Source organism: Styela clava, chromosome 2, assembly GCF_964204865.1.
Source record: "Styela clava chromosome 2, kaStyClav1.hap1.2, whole genome shotgun sequence".
NCBI lineage: Eukaryota > Metazoa > Chordata > Ascidiacea > Stolidobranchia > Styelidae > Styela > Styela clava.
This window is the reverse complement of record NC_135251.1, coordinates 27,277,710-27,301,812: the sequence shown is the minus strand read 5'-3', so window position 1 is coordinate 27,301,812 and position 24,103 is coordinate 27,277,710. Positions and strand designations below refer to the sequence as shown.

The 24,103-nt window shown below is 31.3% G+C and overlaps 2 protein-coding genes across 3 annotated transcripts in view; both read left to right on the top strand.

Moving 5' to 3' along the window:
• The first annotated feature begins 1,583 nt into the window (after window positions 1-1,583).
• LOC120335478 (casein kinase I-like) lies at window positions 1,584-5,911 on the top strand. Its single transcript, XM_039402984.2, has 3 exons — window positions 1,584-2,349; window positions 2,762-2,860; window positions 4,463-5,911. The coding sequence occupies exons 1-3, from the start codon at window positions 1,612-1,614 to the stop codon at window positions 4,673-4,675; spliced, it is 1,050 nt and encodes a 349-aa protein (XP_039258918.1). The 5' UTR covers window positions 1,584-1,611; the 3' UTR covers window positions 4,676-5,911.
• A 3,196-nt stretch (window positions 5,912-9,107) lies between these two features.
• Window positions 9,108-24,103, top strand: part of LOC120336474 (glutaryl-CoA dehydrogenase, mitochondrial-like) — a 28,413-nt gene continuing 13,417 nt past the window's right edge. The window contains exons 1-3 of one of the 2 annotated variants that reach the window (XM_039404160.2): window positions 9,108-9,643; window positions 10,063-10,212; window positions 10,616-10,727. In XM_039404160.2, the coding sequence (XP_039260094.1) occupies window positions 9,556-9,643; window positions 10,063-10,212; window positions 10,616-10,727 (350 nt within the window). In that variant the 5' untranslated portion in view covers window positions 9,108-9,555. The other variant, XM_039404161.2, reaches the window with a different exon arrangement.

The following is a 24,103-nucleotide window of genomic DNA, read 5'->3' as shown; positions in this document are numbered from 1 at the left end:
ATAATAAATACAATACATAAAATATTCAATCATATATCAGTTATGTTTAACATAATTCTGTTAATTTTTGGGGTGGCACAGTTCTCCGATTCCAAGAATAGCCCCTACATTAAAAGACATCTATTCTATCAAACCAGTTCTTCTCGAGACAGTCTGCGCCTCCATATTATAGGCACAATCCTCCAAACTGGCACTGCACAGTAAAGTAAAAGGAAACGTAATTCAAAAACGTTACCATTGGATTCCACAGAAAAAATCATCTTGTTTAGCGAAGGGAAAAAATTCACCGTAATATTCAAGAGCTTTTAGCCCAACACCGAAGTTTTGGTCATCTGTCGACTGACGCACGTCAAAATTGATTTAAACTATTATTGAGACATGCATGGCACAATCTAACGCATCGGCCTTTGTGCCAGATGCCCTTGTTTTGGAGACAAATGCAGTGTTTGTTTTATTGGACCAAATGTTGGGACAACTTGGAATGTGAGGAAACTTTGCCCCACTGTTATATGCCAGCTTTGAATCTGACGTAAATAATGATTTGATTGCATGAACGTATGATAAATTATATAATTTTCAATTAACCAAACAATTTGAAACATTGTTTTAAACAACCTTAATTTTAAATATAAATGGTATGGGTATTCTTACTGAATTAGCTTTTAGAATAGACTGATTTTAGGTATTGATTTTTAAGGGGAATGTTATCAAAATAGGACAGACGCTACTTCAGTACATTATTATTCATAGTCAAGTACTCTGTCATCAAATTGATTGTTAGTCGCCAAAGTGATCGTGACCTAATCAGCTGGTCTATTAATAAGTTTGAGCAATTCAAAATTGTGAATTTACATATTTTAGTTCAAAATATAGATATAATACTCCCTCATGTCCCCTTTTTCAGATTTATTTTCATTCTATTCTGTGGTTTATGCAAGCTTTTTATTTCATTCAATATACTTTTAAATGCCACCATCAGTTTCATAAAGAACATTAAAGTTCTTTTGCCTAATTTAATACAAGATTTCAGTAGCACCTTTTATATAATTGTAATATCTTGAAGCCTTCCCCCTTTGGAAATAGCTCATTGTTATTCAATCAATAAAACAAGACTACGAGATTAGGGCTTGGTACATATATAATAGTCGAGTGTGATGTTTTATTCATAATTTCAAGAATACTAGTAGTTGTACTTGGGTTGTAGCCATAAAGATTTCACATTAATTTCAATTTTCCATTTTAGCAATGCCCTGATTTTTCTCGTAAATCGGACAAATATTTCTTCATTGTTAATTCCTGAAATGTTGCCGCATTTCATTAAAAATTACTGCTGTTGTTTTTTGTATTGGGAGAATGTTGAATGGCAGTGAAGAATTGATTAATTGGTCAAGCAAGAATCATCATCAATTAGTTTACCTTGTTGAAATGTGAAAAGTAGAATATGTTGTATGAGATACAAATAGAATATTGAAAAACTTCGTGGATCCTATTTTGGAACCATGGATGAGCCTCATAATCTTTTGATTTTAATTTGTGTAACTCTGAGGTTGTGCTCTGGCAGATTTTTTTCTAATCATTTGACATGATTTTGGTTTGTTTGTAGTTTTAAATATGGCTAGTTCTAGTGCTTCCAAGAGTGAATTCATTGTTGGCGGAAAGTACAGATTAGTACGTAAGATCGGAAGCGGATCATTTGGTGATATTTACCTCGGAATAAATATTGCTAACGGTGAAGAAGTTGCTGTAAAGCTTGAATCTCAAAAAGCAAGACATCCACAACTTCTTTATGAAAGCAAAGTATATAAGATTCTTCACTCTGGAGTTGGCATACCACATATAAGGTGGTTTGGTCAAGAGCGAGATTACAATGTATTGGTTATGGACCTTCTCGGACCAAGCTTGGAAGATTTGTTCAATTTCTGCTCTCGTAGGTTCACAATGAAAACCGTGTTAATGTTGGCTGATCAAATGATCAGTCGCATTGAATATGTTCACAACAAAAATTTCATTCATCGTGACATCAAACCAGATAACTTCCTGATGGGGATCGGTCGACATTGCAACAAACTTTTCCTCATAGACTTTGGCCTTGCTAAAAAGTTTCGAGATAGTCGAACAAGACAGCACATTGCTTACAGAGAAGATAAAAATTTGACAGGTACTGCTCGATATGCATCAATCAATGCACATTTAGGAATTGAGCAGAGTCGTAGAGATGACATGGAATCACTGGGCTACGTTCTTATGTACTTCAACCGCACTTCATTACCGTGGCAAGGACTGAAAGCAGCAACTAAAAAACAAAAATATGAGAGGATTAGCGAGAAAAAAATGTCAACACCGGTCGAGGTTTGTAGTTTTCGACTTTGTAGTTGTATTTATGACAGGTGTTTAAATCAAAATTGTATTATGATATTTTTTTAGCTTTCAGCATTCAAATTTTCTAATATTTTTTCGGCTTTCAGTTTTTCAGGCTTCCAAAAATACTTTTTGTCTACCTTATCACCCATCTGAATTTACAATTAAAGAGTTTAATATAAATAACATTAGACCTTTTTAGTAAAAACACGCCTTACCTATAAATAATCAAATATTCCAAGGATAATTATTGTAATAGTTTGAGAACTTTTTTGAGCGGGCATTGAAACATGGTTGCTTTTAACATTTTGTAGTTGATCACTTGTTACTCTATTTGGTTCATTTTGCCAATTTCCTATTTATTTTATTTAATTGAGGCCATTTTACAAATAAATTTCGGCAGGTTCTCTGCAAGGGCTTCCCAGCTGAGTTTGCCATGTATCTCAACTACTGCCGTGGGTTGAGGTTTGAAGAAGCACCAGACTACATGTACCTCAGACAAGTAAATGATACTTTATTTTTCTCTAAGTATTAGTGAGCAAAGTTGATGCTGGCAATTCGTTAATAAGCATTGGTTGAAGATGAATCAATAGTTATCGGTATCTTGGACTAGGACACCAGGTCATGTTAATTTTGCAAAGATTGGGAACAAGAGTTGATTTTTTGCTATACCGGTATCAAAAGTTTTCTTTACCATATAGGCTATATAATTGTGAATTACTTGTTAGTCCTGTTTTGGAGGCAATAAAATTACATTGGCATGCATACGAAAGTCACAAATTGTTAATAAAGCAGACTACAACCTCATAATAAAGTAATAAATTCATTAGAATGCTTCTGTGAGTGATTCTATTGCTTCAATTTTTAATCAAGTGGAAGGTAATGTAAACTTGGATGGTATAATTTAAATTTTCTTCATGGCTGTAGATATGTGTTGATATGGTCATGATTTTGGCCATGGACCATATTATTTTTGTTGAATGTTGAAAAAATATAGTTCAAAGCTGATATTCAAAATTCATTCAAGGTCCCATTTGACAAAATCATTGCAGTTATAGATTCACAGAAATGTCAAGTTTTGATGTGAAAGAATTCTAATCTACCGAATTATATGCGCATGGTCATGGACATATATTATTATTGTCTAATAAAACGGAATCATATACAAAACTTTAACAAATATTGACATATAAAGGTATAAAATAACTATATGTTAAAGGGCTGTATTACATCTCTAACAATCCATAGATTGTAAATGTATTATTATTTTTCGCTTTGTTGATTCATTTAAAATGAATAATAATTACCTATTGCATGAGCAATGGTTAATGGATTATAACTTGTCATTCATTTTTAGCACCATGAGACACCATATTCATAATTGCAGCTGCTCCTTAGTTATGATCTATCAAAACACTGTAATGATTATTACTCAATAGTCAGGATTGCACATATTATTACCACTATTTTTCTGAATAATAGATAGCTCTGGAAAGGAATGTCTAATATTAATGTACTATTCAGATGCATTTAAAATTGGGGTAGTTTCATTTGATGCAAATTTTTTCTTCAAATTGAGCAAGTTTGGTACATTTTCATTTGAATTTTTAACAGTAATTTTGAGCAACAGATGGCAAAAAGGCACTCTGGGTTAAGTAGTACAGAATTCAAAAGACACCTTTTCATACCTCAGTTCATTCAAGCAAGCACTTGTGATACATCGGTACTTGATTATAGAATTCTGAAAGCTGTTTTAGCTGTTCAAATAGCATAATTACAGAATAACACAATATTCAGCTTTTTTGAAATATTTAAGCAAATTGAATCGAAAGAAGTCTGAATTAGTATTTAGTTTATAACAATCAGGCTTCTGATGTAGCCTGAATTGTATCAGTGAACTTACTTTCACTTTATCAATAGCAAGTTAGAAGAACCAACATATAAAGTACTTTCATTGTGGTTGTGGAATTCATATTGTTCCAGCCTCCACAGTTGTTTTTTTAATCTTACTTCCTTTTGTTGCAAGAATCGGGTTACACTTGAATGAGCTCGAATACGTTTGGTATACTTGCATTAAAATTTTCAATTTCCATTTCCCTTCCAGCTATTCCGGATACTATTTCGCACATTGAACCATCAATATGATTACATATTCGACTGGACAATGCTGAAACAGAAAGCTGCTGCAGCTGCAACATCTTCTAATGTTACTCCAACTGGTGCAACAAAGCACACAACTACTGGCCATACTTCCCATCACCACCACAGTCAACAGCAAGGACATGCAGAAAAGTCTAGAGCGAAACAAGGGTACTGATCATTTGTGACTTTGCTTTACCGAGTTCTTAAATTTCTTTTGTGCTTATTTTTATGACCTGCTACCAGTCAGAAATTATGATTTTGCAAGTATGAACAATAATTGAATCACGTTACTGCGTACTTGCTAAGTCGTGTATTATTTTGGCTAGCAATTTCTGATTGGTTTATTGTGATCTAAGGCAGGTTTTTATCGCCATCCTCAGTTTAAGATTGTAGGCCTCACTGTAACTTTGTTCAGCTTCGTCATTTATATTGTCTGCCATTACTAGTTTACTCTATTGATTTTAAGTCAAAACTGTAGTTGAATAGAATAGATTTTGGTGCCATGTCTTTTGAAGAAGTAAAAGCATGAACTTTGGCATATGATTCATTTTCTTGTGACCAGTTACGACAAATTCAATACTTTGAATTTATTACCAAATAATGTTTTTTCTATCAAATGATTCTTAATTAGGCAGCTATGATGCAATTGAAATATCAAATTTGTATTATCTGTTTTATAGATTTTTGTCGGTGATACAATGTTTCTTTGAATTTCTTGTATTAATTTGAGCTATAGGTTGTTTTGTTTAATGACTTTTCGTTTGGAACAAATCATCAATTGATTGTGTTATACCTCAGAATTTTTTTTGAGAAGATGAGGCGTATATCTTTTAATGGTACTTTCGTTTTGTCACCCATACTTTGGATATGATTACCTGTATAATAAGATGTTTCATGATCGGTGTGTAGGTATATTAACTTTAGACCAAAATGTAGTCAATTTGCAATTCAATTAGAATGGATGAGTTATAATTGAATGCTTTTTTGCATTTATGACAATTATATCAATTTGGACAGTGCTCTTCGGCGTAGACTGGGGGAAAAAGTAAAAGTTTGCTCTATAATTAGTTTTCATCATAAAGAATTTGAAAAATGAGTTCAAGCATCAAAAGGAACGTATTGGTTAAGATGGTTTGTAATCCAACTGAAATAATCAATGCTTCGTCATTTTTTTATAAATTGATTGTAAACCGCATGTTCTGTCAGACTGTCCCATAACCTATTTTCAATATGCCAACTGTAGGATGGTATGATTGAATGTCCTTGATTTGTAGTTATGTGTTTTTCTTTATGTAGAATGTATTGTTACATTTGAGATGTTTTTATTATATTTATAGCGTGGTGACTCCATGAAAATGAGAGTTGTGACTTTTTCGATTCTTTGTGAAATAATATACAACTGAATGATGTACTTCGGAGTGATGAAATGTCTTGGTCTGGGAGATTTTTTCTTGTTGCTGACAATGGTACTTGTACTTCGCTGACTCTGATGTATATGTCCACTAATATTGAAAATAGTACAGAGCACAATTTCTAGCGACCATAGATACTTCGGCAGTGGAAGCTGTTATAGTTTCTACAAATTTCAATTTTTTCAACTGCCAAGTCATGGTTATCGTTCGATTTGAAACGATGCATTTCGGTAATTACTTGTAATCTCATGAGATCGATATGTCATCGAACGAAGATCGATAAGTTACGGAATTGTCATTCACGTTGCGCAAATGCTTTCTTGTCAATTTCAATTTATACAGCACCAACAACAACGACGAGAAGTGGGGTTTCGCGGTTTAATTTTGTAAAAAAGTTGAAAGACAAAAAGTCTCTAGTGTTGTAGATCACGAAATTCCGTATTCTAAACTCCCCCTAGTTTTGCATTCAATATTCTAATAACCACGTTACAGAAATAATCAAGCTATGGTCACCAAGTCTTGTTTTTCAATATACATCTTGTTGTCGTACATATGTTCTACACGCATCATTCGCACCCCTTAAAATTACGTGGTTTCAAATTGCGTTTGGATTGAAGGATTTTAATCAACTTTTTACGATATCATTTATCAAAGGACGACATCGCGCAAGAACTATGAATGTAGATTAATGGAGCCTTTGTTTGAAAAGCGTCACCCGACATATTCGCACGGAGACAATAGTTTTGTATTTCGACCATTCTAAGAAGGGTCATAACCTCCGTAAGAGAGCTGAGAAACTGAAACGATAAGGTAAAAAACCTCAAGTCAAATTATCGATGGGCGCTGCTGTCGATACTACAATTCTGTCGACCATTTGATGAAATTGGTATCATTAAAACATTAATATTTAAGGCCACTGAGTGCATCCAATTCAACTTCATCGTAAATCTGAAGATTGAAGAAGCTGTAGCGTGTTTTAAAAACATTTTTATAATATATATTTTCTTCGGTTCGCTGGATCATATCATAGCGAAATGCTAACGAAACAATCCAACACAAAGATAAATTGAGAAGTAAAATAAATGAAACATAAAATAATGGAAGTAAAGTAAACAAATAAGGGTCTCCTAGAGCGGAGATCCAATAAACTCTAGTAGTGAGAGTTGAAGACGAAACTTCTGGGGTAAAATTTTCATCACTCGAGGTTGACAATATAGAGTCATAAAATCTTTTAACATATCCCTTAACTATATGACAGAATGCAAATGATTTTCAATTCAGAAGTAGAACGCAAATACAAATTCTTTCAAAAATGTAATTATCTGGTGTCAGGGACGTGTCAAACTTTTCCGCTGCCCGGGGCGAGTTTTAGATTATGATCGTATGCCCCTTATACCCAAATGAGTTTTCAAACACATAACGAATACTGTAATAAACAAACTGTCAATCGTTCACAACTTCTAGTCATTGACTCGAGAGTACTTCTGCCTGTCCGCGAAACCAGTTCGATTTTTCATCACTCAAAAAATTTCAATTCGGTTTCAATTTAATGCTGTTTCCACGATAATATATATTCTATATATTCTCCGTAATTGAATCTCCATAGTTGTTTGCCGAATCGTATAATGGGTTATGTTAGAACAAAACAAAATTTGTTTTATTCGTTATATTCTGCCATCCAAGAAAATTGTTTGCTAATTCTCCTAGCCGTGAGTTCGAAAAGAATAGCAGAAATGCATCCCAAAATTAAATTTCTTGGTTGAATGCTTTTATTGTTGGGCACGATATATCCATATTATATGAATCGTTTTAAAAAATCGCTGTTGATAGTCTTCCGTTGGGAACGAATCGCTTTTTCCCGTAACTAATGGACCAATCGATTTTTCAAATTTTTGGTAAACAAAGATGGAAAAAGTATTTCATTGCCACTGGGTCATTTGTCTGCCGATCTCGTCAGGAACTTCGTGCTCGCTAGCCAGATATATTGCATAACAAAATTGTCATGTTCATGTTTTTGTCATGTAAAATTTAACTTTATTCACATACCTTTTCGTCGCGTTTGTCTGCGGTGTTGTTCAGCAGAATCAAGGGGTTAAGAAAAATGTCCCACTGTAGCACCGCACAGTCGCAGTTAGGTTGCATTACACCGTGTTACAGGATTGGGGGATGGTTGTAAGATCGCCATAGTTTCCCCGTCTGCTTGTAGAAGGCACATGCGGCTGCCGATTGACGGCAGATTCGTTTTTATTGCGGCTGCCGGCTATACGTAATATAGCGCCAAATCATAATGTCAGAATGTATAAGTTCTGAAGTTTATTTCGACCCCATAATCAGCATAATAGACGATAAAATAATGAAACATAATGAATAAAGATGATTACCGGGATATAGGCCTAGGCCTATATATAATCGGGAGAGCAAACAAAACCTTAGTAAGGACGTAAGGTTAAAAACGTACAGATTTTAGATTGAAAAGTGTTGTTAAAAGACGTAGTACGGTACGTTTTCGCTCACCCAAATGTTATTGGGAGAAGACAACACAATTGCAAGTTTTTTTGCGATGACGGACAACTTTATCATTAAAAGATTTCAATATACAGATATAATAAGGTTATGTAGGCCTAGGCATTTCGTTTTCTGTCAAGTTTCAAATCATCTGTTTTAAATGATCAGAAAACTCAGAATATCAGTTTAGTCCATGATCCAAATTACGAGGCGCAGTTCTTACCACTTCATGGCAGCTCCTGCCACGAACGAACCGCGGCAGCTCTTGTCATGGTTTTATAGCGCTATTCAGTATTCAGTAATCAGTTTTAACGGTATATTCACAAATTAATGTACCAGATTTTAATTGATCATGTGGAATTATATCTACTTAAACCCTAACCCTAACTCCAAATCAATCAAAACTGTATCCAAAAGAAAAACGTTCCAACTTACCCAATATTTGTCACCATAATAGACAGCCCTGTCTTTAGGGCCCACCTGCCGCGGTTACGGCAGCAAAATTTTACCTGCCATTGGTTTTCAATTTGCTGCCGCGGTAACGGCAGCTCGACATTGGTTTGTGGCAGCTAAAAAGTCAGTTGCCATGAGTTTGGCCGTAGCGGCCATGGTATGGAAATACTGCCATGGTTTTGCGGCAGCTGCAGCTGCAGATGCCACAGAATACTTAAAACTGCACTTGCAAATTACTTAATCACGAGCTACCGGTACCAGATACAGTATTTTGAACAATTCACGGATTAGTATGTCACCGAAATTATTAATAAAGAATCTGCTAACACTTTCAGACTTTGCTCAAGTTGTCCATGTAGTAGAGTTGTCCGGTTCCCGCTCAAAGTACTGAAATAAGAAGACAAACAAACTGCTTATTCTGATATTAACAAAATAAAGTAGTTACCATAGACATAGTCTAAATATCTTGCACGTCATCCGAGCCTACTCAAACTAATTACAATGTTTCACATTCAGACATTACAGCCTTACGTGTCATATTGCAGTATTGGCCATTTTTTATCGACAGATAGTCTACCTCAAAAATTCTTTATGAGATCTGGAGATACAGAAATAGTTGACAAGTAGCAAAAGTATACTATACCACGCTTTGTTCTCTGATTTCATAATCCTTTAATCTGTCGAGATGTTCAGAAAAACGTTGATCAGCTTTTCGAAGCATATTCAAAAAGGACAAAAGTTATCACCATACAGAGATTTTTCTTTGACTGCAGGTAGTGTTAAATACTGAAATAAGACACGAATGATGTGTGATAATATTTGCCTTATTACTGCACTACGTTGTAAAGTCTGTAATTGCATATTCAGATATTAGAATTTCAGCTTGGTCTGCTCGTGAGATTCTCTGGATCTTGTGTATTTTGGTATGTGTTAACTCATTTGATTGGAAATTGCAGGATTGGGAATTTATGAATTTTCTAAGATTATTATTCCTTAATCATATAACTGGGCAAGACTAAATTTAAGATTCATTCGACCTGAATTGATTACAACAGTACAATGAGAATTCTATATGGTTATGTTTTCATCAAGTAAAATGATCAAATTCATTGAATCGATGGATTGTATGGATAAATAACTACTTTACTAAAAAGACAAGCTCAGTGTTGATGGATAATTATTTTCTTCCCAGGTTGCTTATCTTCGGTCAAATTCGACTGGCAGGATGCTCTAAACCTGAACGAATTACTCACTGATGATGAAAAACTCATAAGAGATCAATTTCACTCATATTGTCAAGAAAAACTTATGCCAAGGATATTAATGGCGAATAGACACGAAAGTATAATATCATTCCTTCTTTATTATAGAAAACTTGTTTATTGTATTATTCACATAACTATTAATAAACTGTTATGGAAAGGGTTCCCAAGGTTCCTATTTTCCATGTATACTTCTCTTAGCATATTTTAGATCTTCCAATTTCTCTCTCGCTATGCATGAAAACACCCATTGTTTGTATCTGTTTCCTGTTATGTGTTGAATTTTAAATGGATTCTTAACTAGTGTTATGTGCATATTGAATTAGGTATATTGGGGCTGAATACTTGCATGAATATTTATATTCTATTATACTGACGTTGACCTTATATAGCTATGAGGAAATTTTTGGCAATCACAAGTATTGATATATCTTCGTTTTTCAAAATGCCATGAAGTATCTGATGATGTTTTTCTTCTTTCAGAATTTGACAAAGAAATTTTTCAAGAAATGGGTGAACTTGGAGTACTTGGTTCTACCATAAAAGGTTATGGTTGTGCAGGAATTTCATCTGTTGGTTATGGATTGCTAGCAAGGTTTGACCAGTTATTATTTTGTGCAATAGGATTGCTGGACTCCTCACCATCATGAGTGGTTCACGTAGCCACTTGGCGGCTACACTTTTCTGCACCATCAAGTCCATGACTACGAAACGAATATTTGGTTCTCATATCCGACATATACTGGTAACCGGACTAGAGGTCGAGTCTCGTCGTACGATTATGCTATCGTATCACTTCCCCCAAATGAAAGAATACAAAAATCCATATTCTAACTTCTATATAACCTCTGTCAAGCTAGCAAAATGCTAGCAAAATCTTGCTGCTCGAAAACACGAAGTCATAAAAAGTGTTTCATTATAAAATTTATGATTAAAAATTAATTTAATCGTACTCAGCAAATGCGGTCTATCATTTTCGTGTATAAATACAATACCAGTATCCAGTCTCAAGTGAATAAATTAAGATTGTATACTTTGATATGATGATATTATGTAAGTATTGCAATAAAATAATGTATACATGTCAAAAACATATACGTGAATAACAATTAAGTTCTCAAAAAAATTAATTTTTGTCGAAAAATTTAAACAAGAGACCGAGACAAAACTTGATCAGTTTTCTAACAAAACACATTTAATACAACGCAATAATATAAATTTCACATAAATGCCAAAAATCGTTAAATTGACCCAAAATTTGAACAAGATCTGCCTTCGGGACTCAAAAAATATTTTGAGTATGGATATATCAGAAAAATCGTTAAATTGACCCAAAATTTGAACAAGATCCGCTTTTGGGGCTCAAACAATATTTGGAGTATGAATTTATACCTTAGACATCTTTCTAATCAAATAAAGAAATTGGGAAAAAACTCGATCAGTTTTCCAACAAAATACTTTTAATATAACGCAATAACGTAAATTTCTTAGAAATTCGAAAAATCGTTAAATTGACCCAAAATTTGAACAAGACCTGCCTTTGGGGCTCAAAAAATATTATGAGTATGGATATCTGAATTCATCATCTTTCCAATGAAATAAAGAAAATGGAAAAAAACTCGATCAGTTTTCTAACAAAATACTTTTAATATAACGCAATAACGTAAATTTCTTAGAAATTCGAAAAATCGTTAAATTGACCCAAAATTTGAACAAGATCTGCCTTTGGGGCTTAAAAAATATTTTGAGTATGGATATTTGAATTCATCATCTTTCTAATGGAATAAAGAAATTGGAAAAAAACTCGATCAGTTTTCTAGCAAAATACTTTTAATATAACGCAATAACGTAAATTTCTTAGAAATTCGAAAAATCGTTAAATTGACCCAAAATTTGAACAAGATCTGCCTTTGGGGCTCAAAAAATATTAAGAGTATGGATATCTGAATCCATCATCTTTCCAATGAAATAAAGAAATTGGAAAAAAACTCGATCAGTTTTCTAACAAAATACTTTTAATATAACGCAATAACGTAAATTTCTTAGAAATTCGAAAAATCGTTAAATTGACCCAAAATTTGAACAAGACCTGCCTTTGGGGCTCAAAAAATATTATGAGTATGGATATCTGAATTCATCATCTTTCCAATGAAATAAAGAAATTGGAAAAAAACTCGATCAGTTTTCTAACAAAATACTTTTAATATAGCGCAATAACGTAAATTTCTTAGAAATTCGAAAAATCGTTAAATTGACCCAAAATTTGAACAAGATCTGCCTTTGGGGCTTAAAAAATATTTTGAGTATGGATATCTGAATTCATCATCTTTCCAATGGAATAAAGAAATTGGAAAAAAACCCGATCAGTTTTCTAACAAAATACTTTTAATATAGCGCAATAACGTAAATTTCTTAGAAATTCGAAAAATCGTTAAATTGACCCAAAATTTGAACAAGATCTGCCTTTGGGGCTTAAAAAATATTTTGAGTATGGATATCTGAATTCATCATCTTTCCAATGGAATAAAGAAATTGGAAAAAAACTCGATCAGTTTTCTAGCAAAATACTTTTAATATAACGCAATAACGTAAATTTCTTAGAAATTCGAAAAATCGTGAAATTGACCCAAAATTTGAACAAGATCTGCCTTTGGGGCTTAAAAAATATTTTGAGTATGCATATTTGAATTCATCATCTTTCCAACGGAATAAAGAAATTGGAAAAAAATTCGATCAGTTTTCTAACAAAATGCTTTTAATATAGCGCAATAACGTAAATTTCTTAGAAATTCGAAAAATCGTTAAATTGACCCAAAATTTGAACAAGATCTGCCTTTGGGGCTTAAAAAATATTTTGAGTATGGATATTTGAATTCATCATCTTTCCAATGGAATAAAGAAATTGGAAAAAAACTCGATCAGTTTTCTAACAAAATACTTTTAATATAGCGCAATAACGTAAATTTCTTAGAAATTCGAAAAATCGTTAAATTGACCCAAAATTTGAACAAGATCTGCCTTTGGGGCTTAAAAAATATTTTGAGTATGGATATCTGAATTCATCATCTTTCCAATGGAATAAAGAAATTGGAAAAAAACTCGATCAGTTTTCTAGCAAAATACTTTTAATATAACGCAATAACGTAAATTTCTTAAAAATTCGAAAAATCGTGAAATTGACCCAAAATTTGAACAAGATCTGCCTTTGGGGCTTAAAAAATATTTTGAGTATGCATATTTGAATTCATCATCTTTCCAATGGAATAAAGAAATTGGAAAAAAATTCGATCAGTTTTCTAACAAAATGCTTTTAATATAGCGCAATAACGTAAATTTCTTAGAAATTCGAAAAATCGTTAAATTGACCCAAAATTTGAACAAGATCTGCCTTTGGGGCTTAAAAAATATTTTGAGTATGGATATTTGAATTCATCATCTTTCCAATGGAATAAAGAAATTGGAAAAAAACTCGATCAGTTTTCTAACAAAATACTTTTAATATAACGCAATAACGTAAACTTCTTAGAAATTCGATAAATCGTTAAATTGACCCAAAATTTGAACAAGATCTGCCTTTGGGGCTCAAAAAATATTAAGAGTATGGATATCTGAATCCATCATCTTTCCAATGAAATAAAGAAATTGGAAAAAAACTCGATCAGTTTTCTAACAAAATACTTTTAATATAACGCAATAACGTAAATTTCTTAGAAATTCGAAAAATCGTTAAATTGACCCAAAATTTGAACAAGACCTGCCTTTGGGGCTCAAAAAATATTATTAGTATGGATATCTGAATTCATCATCTTTCCAATGAAATAAAGAAATTGGAAAAAAACTCGATCAGTTTTCTAACAAAATACTTTTAATATAGCGCAATAACGTAAATTTCTTAGAAATTCGAAAAATCGTTAAATTGACCCAAAATTTGAACAAGATCTGCCTTTGGGGCTTAAAAAATATTTTGAGTATGGATATCTGAATTCATCATCTTTCCAATGGAATAAAGAAATTGGAAAAAAACCCGATCAGTTTTCTAACAAAATACTTTTAATATAGCGCAATAACGTAAATTTCTTAGAAATTCGAAAAATCGTTAAATTGACCCAAAATTTGAACAAGATCTGCCTTTGGGGCTTAAAAAATATTTTGAGTATGGATATCTGAATTCATCATCTTTCCAATGGAATAAAGAAATTGGAAAAAAACTCGGTCAGTTTTCTAGCAAAATACTTTTAATATAACGCAATACCGTAAATTTCTTAGAAATTCGAAAAATCGTGAAATTGACCCAAAATTTGAACAAGATCTGCCTTTGGGGCTTAAAAAATATTTTGAGTATGCATATTTGAATTCATCATCTTTCCAATGGAATAAAGAAATTGGAAAAAAATTCGATCAGTTTTCTAACAAAATGCTTTTAATATAGCGCAATAACGTAAATTTCTTAGAAATTCGAAAAATCGTTAAATTGACCCAAAATTTGAACAAGATCTGCCTTTGGGGCTTAAAAAATATTTTGAGTATGGATATTTGAATTCATCATCTTTCCAATGGAATAAAGAAATTGGAAAAAAACTCGATCAGTTTTCTAACAAAATACTTTTAATATAACGCAATAACGTAAACTTCTTAGAAATTCGATAAATCGTTAAATTGACCCAAAATTTGAACAAGATCTGCCTTTGGGGCTCAAAAAATATTAAGAGTATGGATATCTGAATCCATCATCTTTCCAATGAAATAAAGAAATTGGAAAAAAACTCGATCAGTTTTCTAACAAAATACTTTTAATATAACGCAATAACGTAAATTTCTTAGAAATTCGAAAAATCGTTAAATTGACCCAAAATTTGAACAAGACCTGCCTTTGGGGCTCAAAAAATATTATGAGTATGGATATCTGAATTCATCATCTTTCCAATGAAATAAAGAAATTGGAAAAAAACTCGATCAGTTTTCTAACAAAATACTTTTAATATAGCGCAATAACGTAAATTTCTTAGAAATTCGAAAAATTGTTAAATTGACCCAAAATTTGAACAAGATCTGCCCTGGGGCTTAAAAAATATTTTGAGTATGGATATCTGAATTCATCATCTTTCCAATGACATAAAGAAATTGAAAAAAACTCAATCAGATTTCTAACAAAATACTTTTAAAATACCGCAATAACGTAAATTTCTTAGAAATTCCAAAAATCGTTAAATTGATCAAAAATTTGAACAAGATCTGCCTTTGGGGCTTAAAAAATATTTTGAGTATGGATATTTGAATTCATCATCTTTCCGATGGAATAAAGAAATTGGAAAAAAACTCGATCAGTTTTCTAACAAAATACTTTTAATATAACGCAATAACGTAAACTTCTTAGAAATTCGATAAATCGTTAAATTGACTCAAAATTTGAACAAGATCTGCCTTTGGGGTCAAAAAATATTAAGAGTATGGATATCTGAATTCATCATCTTTCCAATGAAATAAAGAAATTGGAAAAAAACTCGATCAGTTTTCTAACAAAATACTTTTAATATAACGCAATAACGTAAATTTCTTAGAAATTCGAAAAATCGTTAAATTGACCCAAAATTTGAACAAGACCTGCCTTTGGGGCTCACAAAATATTATGAGTATGGATATCTGAATTCATCATCTTTCCAATGAAATAAAGAAATTGGAAAAAAACCCGATCAGTTTTCTAACAAAATACTTTTAATATAGCGCAATAACGTAAATTTCTTAGAAATTCGAAAAATCGTTAAATTGACCCAAAATTTGAACAAGATCTGCCTTTGGGGCTTAAAAAATATTTTGAGTATGGATATCTGAATTCATCATCTTTCCAATGGAATAAAGAAATTGGAAAAAAACTCGATCAGTTTTCTAACAAAATACTTTTAATATAGCGCAATAACGTAAATTTCTTAGAAATTCGAAAAATCGTTAAATTGACCCAAAATTTGAACAAGATCTGCCTTTGGGGCTTAAAAAATATTTTGAGTATGGATATCTGAATTCATCATCTTTCCAATGGAATAAAGAAATTGGAAAAAAACTCGATCAGTTTTCTAGCAAAATACTTTTAATATAACGCAATAACGTAAATTTCTTAGAAATTCGAAAAATCGTGAAATTGACCCAAAATTTGAACAAGATCTGCCTTTGGGGCTTAAAAAATATTTTGAGTATGCATATTTGAATTCATCATCTTTCCAATGGAATAAAGAAATTGGAAAAAAATTCGATCAGTTTTCTAACAAAATGCTTTTAATATAGCGAAATAACGTAAATTTCTTAGAAATTCGAAAAATCATTAAATTGACCCAAAATTTGAACAAGATCTGCCTTTGGGGCTTAAAAAATATTTTGAGTATGGATATTTGAATTCATCATCTTTCCAATGGAATAAAGAAATTGGAAAAAAACCCGATCAGTTTTCTAACAAAATACTTTTAATATAGCGCTATAACGTAAATTTCTTAGAAATTCGAAAAATCGTTAAATTGACCCAAAATTTGAACAAGATCTGCCTTTGGGGCTTAAAAAATATTTTGAGTATGGATATCTGAATTCATCATCTTTCCAATGGAATAAAGAAATTGGAAAAAAACTCGATCAGTTTTCTAGCAAAATACTTTTAATATAACGCAATAACGTAAATTTCTTAGAAATTCGAAAAATCGTGAAATTGACCCAAAATTTGAACAAGATCTGCCTTTGGGGCTTAAAAAATATTTTGAGTATGCATATTTGAATTCATCATCTTTCCAATGGAATAAAGAAATTGGAAAAAAATTCGATCAGTTTTCTAACAAAATGCTTTTAATATAGCGCAATAACGTAAATTTCTTAGAAATTCGAAAAATCGTTAAATTGACCCAAAATTTGAACAAGATCTGCCTTTGGGGCTTAAAAAATATTTTGAGTATGGATATTTGAATTCATCATCTTTCCAATGGAATAAAGAAATTGGAAAAAAACTCGATCAGTTTTCTAACAAAATACTTTTAATATAACGCAATAACGTAAACTTCTTAGAAATTCGAAAAATCGTTAAATTGACCCAAAATTTGAACAAGATCTGCCTTTGGGGCTCAAAAAATATTAAGAGTATGGATATCTGAATTCATCATCTTTCCAATGAAATAAAGAAATTGGAAAAAAACTCGATCAGTTTTCTAACAAAATACTTTTAATATAACGCAATAACGTAAATTTCTTAGAAATTCGAAAAATCGTTAAATTGACCCAAAATTTGAACAAGACCTGCCTTTGGGGCTCAAAAAATATTATGAGTATGGATATCTGAATTCATCATCTTTCCAATGAAATAAAAAAATTTGGAAAAAAACTCGATCAGTTTTCTAACAAAATACTTTTAATATAACGCAATAACGTAAATTTCTTAGAAATTCGAAAAATCGTTAGATTGTCCCAAAATTTGAACAAGATCTGCCTTTGGGGCTTAAAAAATATTTTGAGTATGCATATTTGAATTCAGCATCTTTCCAATAAAATAAAGCAATTGGAGAAAAACTCTATCAGTTTTCTATCAAAATACTTTTAATACAACGCAATAAATTTCTTAGAAATTCGAAAAATCGTTAAATTGACCCAAAATTTGAACAAGATCTGCCTTTGGGGCTTAAAAAATATTTTGAGTATGGATATCTGAATTCATCATCTTTCCAATGGAATAAAGAAATTGGAAAAAAACCCGATCAGTTTTCTAACAAAATACTTTTAATATAGCGCAATAACGTAAATTTCTTAGAAATTCGAAAAATCGTTAAATTGACCCAAAATTTGAACAAGATCTGCCTTTGGGGCTTAAAAAATATTTTGAGTATGGATATCTGAATTCATCATCTTTCCAATGGAATAAAGAAATTGGAAAAAAACTCGATCAGTTTTCTAGCAAAATACTTTTAATATAACGCAATAACGTAAATTTCTTAGAAATTCGAAAAATCGTGAAATTGACCCAAAATTTGAACAAGATCTGCCTTTGGGGCTTAAAAAATATTTTGAGTATGCATATTTGAATTCATCATCTTTCCAACGGAATAAAGAAATTGGAAAAAAATTCGATCAGTTTTCTAACAAAATGCTTTTAATATAGCGCAATAACGTAAATTTCTTAGAAATTCGAAAAATCGTTAAATTGACCCAAAATTTGAACAAGATCTGCCTTTGGGGCTTAAAAAATATTTTGAGTATGGATATTTGAATTCATCATCTTTCCAATGGAATAAAGAAATTGGAAAAAAACTCGATCAGTTTTCTAACAAAATACTTTTAATATAGCGCAATAACGTAAATTTCTTAGAAATTCGAAAAATCGTTAAATTGACCCAAAATTTGAACAAGATCTGCCTTTGGGGCTTAAAAAATATTTTGAGTATGGATATCTGAATTCATCATCTTTCCAATGGAATAAAGAAATTGGAAAAAAACTCGATCAGTTTTCTAGCAAAATACTTTTAATATAACGCAATAACGTAAATTTCTTAAAAATTCGAAAAATCGTGAAATTGACCCAAAATTTGAACAAGATATTAAAAGCATTTTGTTAGAAAACTGATCGAATTTTTTTCCAATTTCTTTATTCCGTTGGAAAGATGATGAATTCAAATATGCATACTCAAAATATTTTTTAAGCCCCAAAGGCAGATCTTGTTCAAATTTTGGGTCAATTTCACGATTTTTCGAATTTCTAAGAAATTTACGTTATTGCGTTATATTAAAAGTATTTTGCTAGAAAACTGATCGAGTTTTTTTCCAATTTCTTTATTCCATTGGAAAGATGATGAATTCAGATATCCATACTCAAAATATTTTTTAAGCCCCAAAGGCAGATCTTGTTCAAATTTTGGGTCAATTTAACAATTTTTCGAATTTCTAAGAAATTTACGTTATTGCGCTATATTAAAAGTATTTTGTTAGAAAACTGATCGAGTTTTTTTCCAATTTCTTTATTTCATTGGAAAGATGATGAATTCAGATATCCATACTCATAATATTTTTTGAGCCCCAAAGGCAGGTCTTGTTCAAATTTTGGGTCAATTTAACGATTTTTCGAATTTCTAAGAAATTTACGTTATTGCGTTATATTAAAAGTATTTTGTTAGAAAACTGATCGAGTTTTTTTCCAATTTCTTTATTTCATTGGAAAGATGATGGATTCAGATATCCATACTCTTAATCTAATCTCTGAATTCATCATCTTTCCAATGGAATAAAGAAATTGGAAAAAAACTCGGTCAGTTTTCTAGCAAAATACTTTTAATATAACGCAATACCGTAAATTTCTTAGAAATTCGAAAAATCGTGAAATTGACCCAAAATTTGAACAAGATCTGCCTTTGGGGCTTAAAAAATATTTTGAGTATGCATATTTGAATTCATCATCTTTCCAACGGAATAAAGAAATTGGAAAAAAATTCGATCAGTTTTCTAACAAAATGCTTTTAATATAGCGCAATAACGTAAATTTCTTAGAAATTCGAAAAATCGTTAAATTGACCCAAAATTTGAACAAGATCTGCCTTTGGGGCTTAAAAAATATTTTGAGTATGGATATTTGAATTCATCATCTTTCCAATGGAATAAAGAAATTGGAAAAAAACTCGATCAGTTTTCTAACAAAATACTTTTAATATAGCGCAATAACGTAAATTTCTTAGAAATTCGAAAAATCGTTAAATTGACCCAAAATTTGAACAAGATCTGCCTTTGGGGCTTAAAAAATATTTTGAGTATGGATATCTGAATTCATCATCTTTCCAATGGAATAAAGAAATTGGAAAAAAACTCGATCAGTTTTCTAGCAAAATACTTTTAATATAACGCAATAACGTAAATTTCTTAAAAATTCGAAAAATCGTGAAATTGACCCAAAATTTGAACAAGATCTGCCTTTGGGGCTTAAAAAATATTTTGAGTATGCATATTTGAATTCATCATCTTTCCAATGGAATAAAGAAATTGGAAAAAAATTCGATCAGTTTTCTAACAAAATGCTTTTAATATAGCGCAATAACGTAAATTTCTTAGAAATTCGAAAAATCGTTAAATTGACCCAAAATTTGAACAAGATCTGCCTTTGGGGCTTAAAAAATATTTTGAGTATGGATATTTGAATTCATCATCTTTCCAATGGAATAAAGAAATTGGAAAAAAACTCGATCAGTTTTCTAACAAAATACTTTTAATATAACGCAATAACGTAAACTTCTTAGAAATTCGATAAATCGTTAAATTGACCCAAAATTTGAACAAGATCTGCCTTTGGGGCTCAAAAAATATTAAGAGTATGGATATCTGAATCCATCATCTTTCCAATGAAATAAAGAAATTGGAAAAAAACTCGATCAGTTTTCTAACAAAATACTTTTAATATAACGCAATAACGTAAATTTCTTAGAAATTCGAAAAATCGTTAAATTGACCCAAAATTTGAACAAGACCTGCCTTTGGGGCTCAAAAAATATTATTAGTATGGATATCTGAATTCATCATCTTTCCAATGAAATAAAGAAATTGGAAAAAAACTCGATCAGTTTTCTAACAAAATACTTTTAATATAGCGCAATAACGTAAATTTCTTAGAAATTCGAAAAATCGTTAAATTGACCCAAAATTTGAACAAGATCTGCCTTTGGGGCTTAAAAAATATTTTGAGTATGGATATCTGAATTCATCATCTTTCCAATGGAATAAAGAAATTGGAAAAAAACCCGATCAGTTTTCTAACAAAATACTTTTAATATAGCGCAATAACGTAAATTTCTTAGAAATTCGAAAAATCGTTAAATTGACCCAAAATTTGAACAAGATCTGCCTTTGGGGCTTAAAAAATATTTTGAGTATGGATATCTGAATTCATCATCTTTCCAATGGAATAAAGAAATTGGAAAAAAACTCGGTCAGTTTTCTAGCAAAATACTTTTAATATAACGCAATACCGTAAATTTCTTAGAAATTCGAAAAATCGTGAAATTGACCCAAAATTTGAACAAGATCTGCCTTTGGGGCTTAAAAAATATTTTGAGTATGCATATTTGAATTCATCATCTTTCCAATGGAATAAAGAAATTGGAAAAAAATTCGATCAGTTTTCTAACAAAATGCTTTTAATATAGCGCAATAACGTAAATTTCTTAGAAATTCGAAAAATCGTTAAATTGACCCAAAATTTGAACAAGATCTGCCTTTGGGGCTTAAAAAATATTTTGAGTATGGATATTTGAATTCATCATCTTTCCAATGGAATAAAGAAATTGGAAAAAAACTCGATCAGTTTTCTAACAAAATACTTTTAATATAACGCAATAACGTAAACTTCTTAGAAATTCGATAAATCGTTAAATTGACCCAAAATTTGAACAAGATCTGCCTTTGGGGCTCAAAAAATATTAAGAGTATGGATATCTGAATCCATCATCTTTCCAATGAAATAAAGAAATTGGAAAAAAACTCGATCAGTTTTCTAGCAAAATACTTTTAATATAACGCAATAACGTAAATTTCTTAGAAATTCGAAAAATCGTGAAATTGACCCAAAATTTGAACAAGATCTGCCTTTGGGGCTTAAAAAATATTTTGAGTATGCATATTTGAATTCATCATCTTTCCAATGGAATAAAGAAATTGGAAAAAAATTCGATCAGTTTTCTAACAAAATGCTTTTAATATAGCGCAATAACGTAAATTTCTTAGAAATTCGAAAAATCGTTAAATTGACCCAAAATTTGAACAAGATCTGCCTTTGGGGCTTAAAAAATATTTTGAGTATGGATATTTGAATTCATCATCTTTCCAATGGAATAAAGAAATTGGAAAAAAACTCGATCAGTTTTCTAACAAAATACTTTTAATATAACGCAATAACGTAAACTTCTTAGAAATTCGAAAAATCGTTAAATTGACCCAAAATTTGAACAAGATCTGCCTTTGGGGCTCAAAAAATATTAAGAGTATGGATATCTGAATTCATCATCTTTCCAATGAAATAAAGAAATTGGAAAAAAACTCGATCAGTTTTCTAACAAAATACTTTTAATATAACGCAATAACGTAAATTTCTTAGAAATTCGAAAAATCGTTAAATTGACCCAAAATTTGAACAAGACCTGCCTTTGGGGCTCAAAAAATATTATGAGTATGGATATCTGAATTCATCATCTTTCCAATGAAATAAAAAAATTTGGAAAAAAACTCGATCAGTTTTCTAACAAAATACTTTTAATATAACGCAATAACGTAAATTTCTTAGAAATTCGAAAAATCGTTAGATTGTCCCAAAATTTGAACAAGATCTGCCTTTGGGGCTTAAAAAATATTTTGAGTATGCATATTTGAATTCAGCATCTTTCCAATAAAATAAAGCAATTGGAGAAAAACTCTATCAGTTTTCTATCAAAATACTTTTAATACAACGCAATAAATTTCCTAAAAATCCGAAAAATTGTTGAATTTACCCAAAATTTGAACAAGATCTGTCTTTGGGGCTTAAAAAAATTTTTTGATTATGAATTTATACTTCAGACATTCTTCCAATCAACATAAGAAATTGGGAAAAAACTCTTTCAGTTTTCTAGCAAAATACCTTTAATACAACGCAATACCGTAATTTTCTTTAAAATCCGAAAAATCGTTATATTGACCCAAAATTTGACCAAGATCCGCCTTTGGGGCTCAAAAAATATTTTGAGTATGGATATCTAAATGCATCATCTTTCCAATCAAATAAATAAATTGGAAAGAAACTCAATCAGTTTTTTAACAAAATACATGTAATAAAACGCGATAACGTAAATTTCTTGAAAATCCGGAAAATCGTTAAATTGGCCCAAAATTTGAACAAGAACAACCTTTGGGGCTCGAAAAATATTTTGGGTATGGATATCTGGATTTATCATCTTTCCAATCAAGTAAAGAAATTGGAAAATAAGACTACCAGTGTTCTAACAAAATACTCTTAATACAACGCAAAAACGTAAATTAAACGTAAATCCGAAACTGGTGATTACCTTTGCTTTGTGACATCATAATAATATAAAAGCCTCTTGAGAAGTCGATCAGCGATGTCTCAGCGTGCGTTGCGGCGTTTCGAGATATTCCTTAACTGCCATTCAATGATTGCAACTATTGGCATCCACCGCCTTCATTTCTCGTGATATAGCAGTCAAAGTCTTGAGTTTGAAGATTATACATCCCATCCACCGTTCTGGGTGAGTATTCAGATTTACATTTTTTGTAATATAACCATTAATACAGTGACTTGTTGGGGTCTAGGAAGTGCTCCACCAGAAGCAAACGTCTTCCTATTTGCATATGTTACCGTTGCGACTTTGGGTCATAATGTAATAACAATAATAACGATAAAATAAAAGATACGATTTATTTTAGGACGGATCCCTTCCTTTATGATAAAATGGCTGCAGATTGGAAAGCTAGACCGGAAATAAAGAAAATATGCAGGTCAATCGCTTGCTACATGATTGAAAATGACCTAGATACACTCGAATCAAAAATCCATAAACAATGGTTTTTGTTCAAAAGCAAAGTATGGTCACGAAGATCATATTCGGAGAGACGTAAGAAACTTGACGAGTTTCTCAATCAACATGAGAAAGCAATTTTTGAAATTATTAGCGAAAAAAAATCTGAAAAAACTACCAGCAATTTGGAACGAACATGTAAGGCAATTCAACCAAGACGAGCGAATCAAAATAAATTGCCTCTTGGTAAGTTTCAAGGCATACGTGAAGACAAACCATCGCAAAAAGTGCATGCTCAAAAAACTACCGAACCAATAAACATGATGAATTTGCCATCCAGCTCGACATCATCATCTTCCTCCACTACATTATACTGCATTTGCAGGAAGGAATATAATGGCGAATTTATGATTGGTTGTGATAATTGCGATAAATGGTTTCACCCAGCTTGCATTCGTAAGAGTGA

Coding starts and splice junctions, on each gene's coding strand:
- LOC120335478 (XM_039402984.2), top strand. CDS start 1,612: ATGGCTAGTTCTAGTGCTTCCAAGAGTGAATTCATTGTTGGCGGAAAG. Junction 2,350..2,761: donor AAATGTCAACACCGGTCGAG/GTTTGTAGTTTT, acceptor AAATTTCGGCAG/GTTCTCTGCAAGGGCTTCCC. Junction 2,861..4,462: donor ACTACATGTACCTCAGACAA/GTAAATGATACT, acceptor TTTCCCTTCCAG/CTATTCCGGATACTATTTCG.